Source organism: Galdieria sulphuraria (genome assembly GCF_000341285.1).
Source record: "Galdieria sulphuraria unplaced genomic scaffold scaf_378, whole genome shotgun sequence".
Lineage (NCBI taxonomy): Eukaryota > Rhodophyta > Bangiophyceae > Galdieriales > Galdieriaceae > Galdieria > Galdieria sulphuraria.
In genome coordinates, this window is record NW_005178097.1 from 1 (window position 1) to 2,048 (window position 2,048).

A 2,048-nucleotide genomic window follows, 5' to 3' on the forward strand; every position below is an offset into this window, starting at 1 on the left:
GTCATGCTGCAGCCAATATGATACCTTTGGTAGCTTCCAATCGAGTAGGCGTGGAGTATACTCAATATACCGATCATCGTTCACATATCACATTTTATGGTTCCAGTTTGATTGTCGATGCAACTGGAGAGATCAAGATACAAGCAGACTCATCGAGGTAAATTGTAGATAGACTCTCGCTAAATGTGGATGATGAATATATATATATATATATATATGTATATGTATGTGCGTGGATGAATAGTGAAACTTTTATTTGTTATGCATTTGATTTAGCTGCTATTCGTAAGCAGAGAGCCGCGTGGGGTTTATTCCGTGATAGAAGACCCGATTTGTATGCCTTGTTAGGAACGCGCGATGGACAGAATATATAAAAAGAGGCGATTTTTCCGGAAAAACTGTCCCGAGCTGATAATTCAAAAGGACAAGTTGATATCGAAGAAGGGTTGCGGAATCTAGTATCTCCGGAATAATAAACATTATCGACTCTAGTAGTACCAAGTGAAAGATTCTATCTAACAAAAGTTCCATATTGTCATCGTTGATAACAGGTTGGGCTTCGTGTTGCATTCTTATTAATGCTAAAAAAGTGTTCCTGACAATCAACGGAATACTCCCTGTCTTCTTTTTCAACAATTCTACGAATCGATATCGTAAATTATCTGAGGGTAATAAACAGTCCTTCAAGGGCTTTCCATCATAAGTTGCCAGCTCAAGATATTCGTTAATATCATGGAGGTTAAAGGGATTCAGCCGCAACATATGGAGGGTGATACTACTGGAGCGAGCATCAGACAGGCGGGCTGAGATTTCGGCAGTTCGCCCAGCAATATACAAGATAACTTTTCCTGTATTAAGCAACTCATATACAGTTCGAAAAAATTTGCGATACGGGATATAACCAGGATCGGACTCAACAAACTGTTCCTCGCCGAGTTCACTATAGTATTTAGTGAGATAACTCAAGTGGCTAAGTTCGTCTATCATCAAAAATAAGTATTGTTTCTGAAATTGTTCGAGAAGATACTGGAAAAAAAGAACACTAGGTTGCTTCATCACTGCGTCCGTGAATTCTACAATTTCTCGGCCAGTCATACCGTTACACTGGGCTGTAGCCATAGCTATGTTATACATCAAAGCCTTTCGAAAACTTGGAAAAGGAGCACGAGAAAAGCTCTCTCCTAGTTTAAAGCAAACTGACAAAGTGTTTTCCGCAAAGTGTTTCCAAGAAAAAATCTTCGTATCAACTTTTCCAAATGAGCTCTTGTTGCCTTCAATGCAATGGCTAGAACAAACCTCCGTCTTCTTCTGCTCTTCTTCTTCTTCGGCGAATTTTTTTAAAAATTCTAAAAAATTTTCACCAAGAAAACTCTTCCCAGCTCCAAAGACATGAGGGGAAAAGCAAGCTGCAGGACGTGGAGTATTCAAGTCTCCCCCAAATCGAGGAAACTGGTAGTAATAAGTTCGAAGAATAGAATAAACATCTTCTTTTCTATCTATCAACGGTTCGTTCAAACTCATTTTACACGTCGCCGCCAATCCGAAATCAATTCACAAGTAATGAATAAATGAATGACCGAAATACTTTCACAGGAGATGGAAGAGAGTGTATGTTTTATTGTTCGAGCGATTGGTTTATTTGGTTATTGGTAAAACTGATCTCTTTGACACTTCTAGAAGTACAATGACAATAGAGAGAAAGCAGGAATATTTTCTTGCTTGTCATAACTAGAAACTTTCTTTTACAATAGACAAGAAATAGGTTTCTATGAGTTTTTGTGGTGAATTAGATTGATGGGTACTCTTTCTATGGCTTGTATACTGTAAGAGAGTTTTTCTACTATCTTCCATATCATCTTACACGCAAACTCCTATATACAAGTCTAATTAGATACAAGCTTTTTGTAAGTTACAGACGAAATACAGTGCGAAACAGAGAATTGCAATGAATGGGAAGTCTGTTAGTTTGTAACCGGTCGTAGCACAGTTTATAAATACAAAAATATCTAAAGGAATTTGGAGAAGAGTATTATGTAGATTGTCATACT

General features: G+C 37.7%; 2 protein-coding genes across 2 annotated transcripts; one reads left to right on the top strand and one right to left on the bottom strand.

Moving 5' to 3' along the window:
* Gasu_65910 (N-carbamoylputrescine amidase) lies at nucleotides 1-231 on the top strand (the record flags this gene model as incomplete). The annotated part of the gene is made up of 1 exon (XM_005702211.2): nucleotides 1-231. A coding segment is annotated over one exon (161 nt), but the record flags the coding sequence as incomplete, so codon positions are not given.
* A 5-nt stretch (nucleotides 232-236) lies between these two features.
* Nucleotides 237-1,570, bottom strand: Gasu_65920 (archaeal ATPase). Its single transcript, XM_005702212.1, has one exon. The coding sequence runs from the start codon at nucleotides 1,519-1,521 to the stop codon at nucleotides 280-282; it is 1,242 nt and encodes a 413-aa protein (XP_005702269.1). The 5' UTR covers nucleotides 1,522-1,570; the 3' UTR covers nucleotides 237-279.
* Between the last annotated feature and the right edge of the window lie 478 nt (nucleotides 1,571-2,048).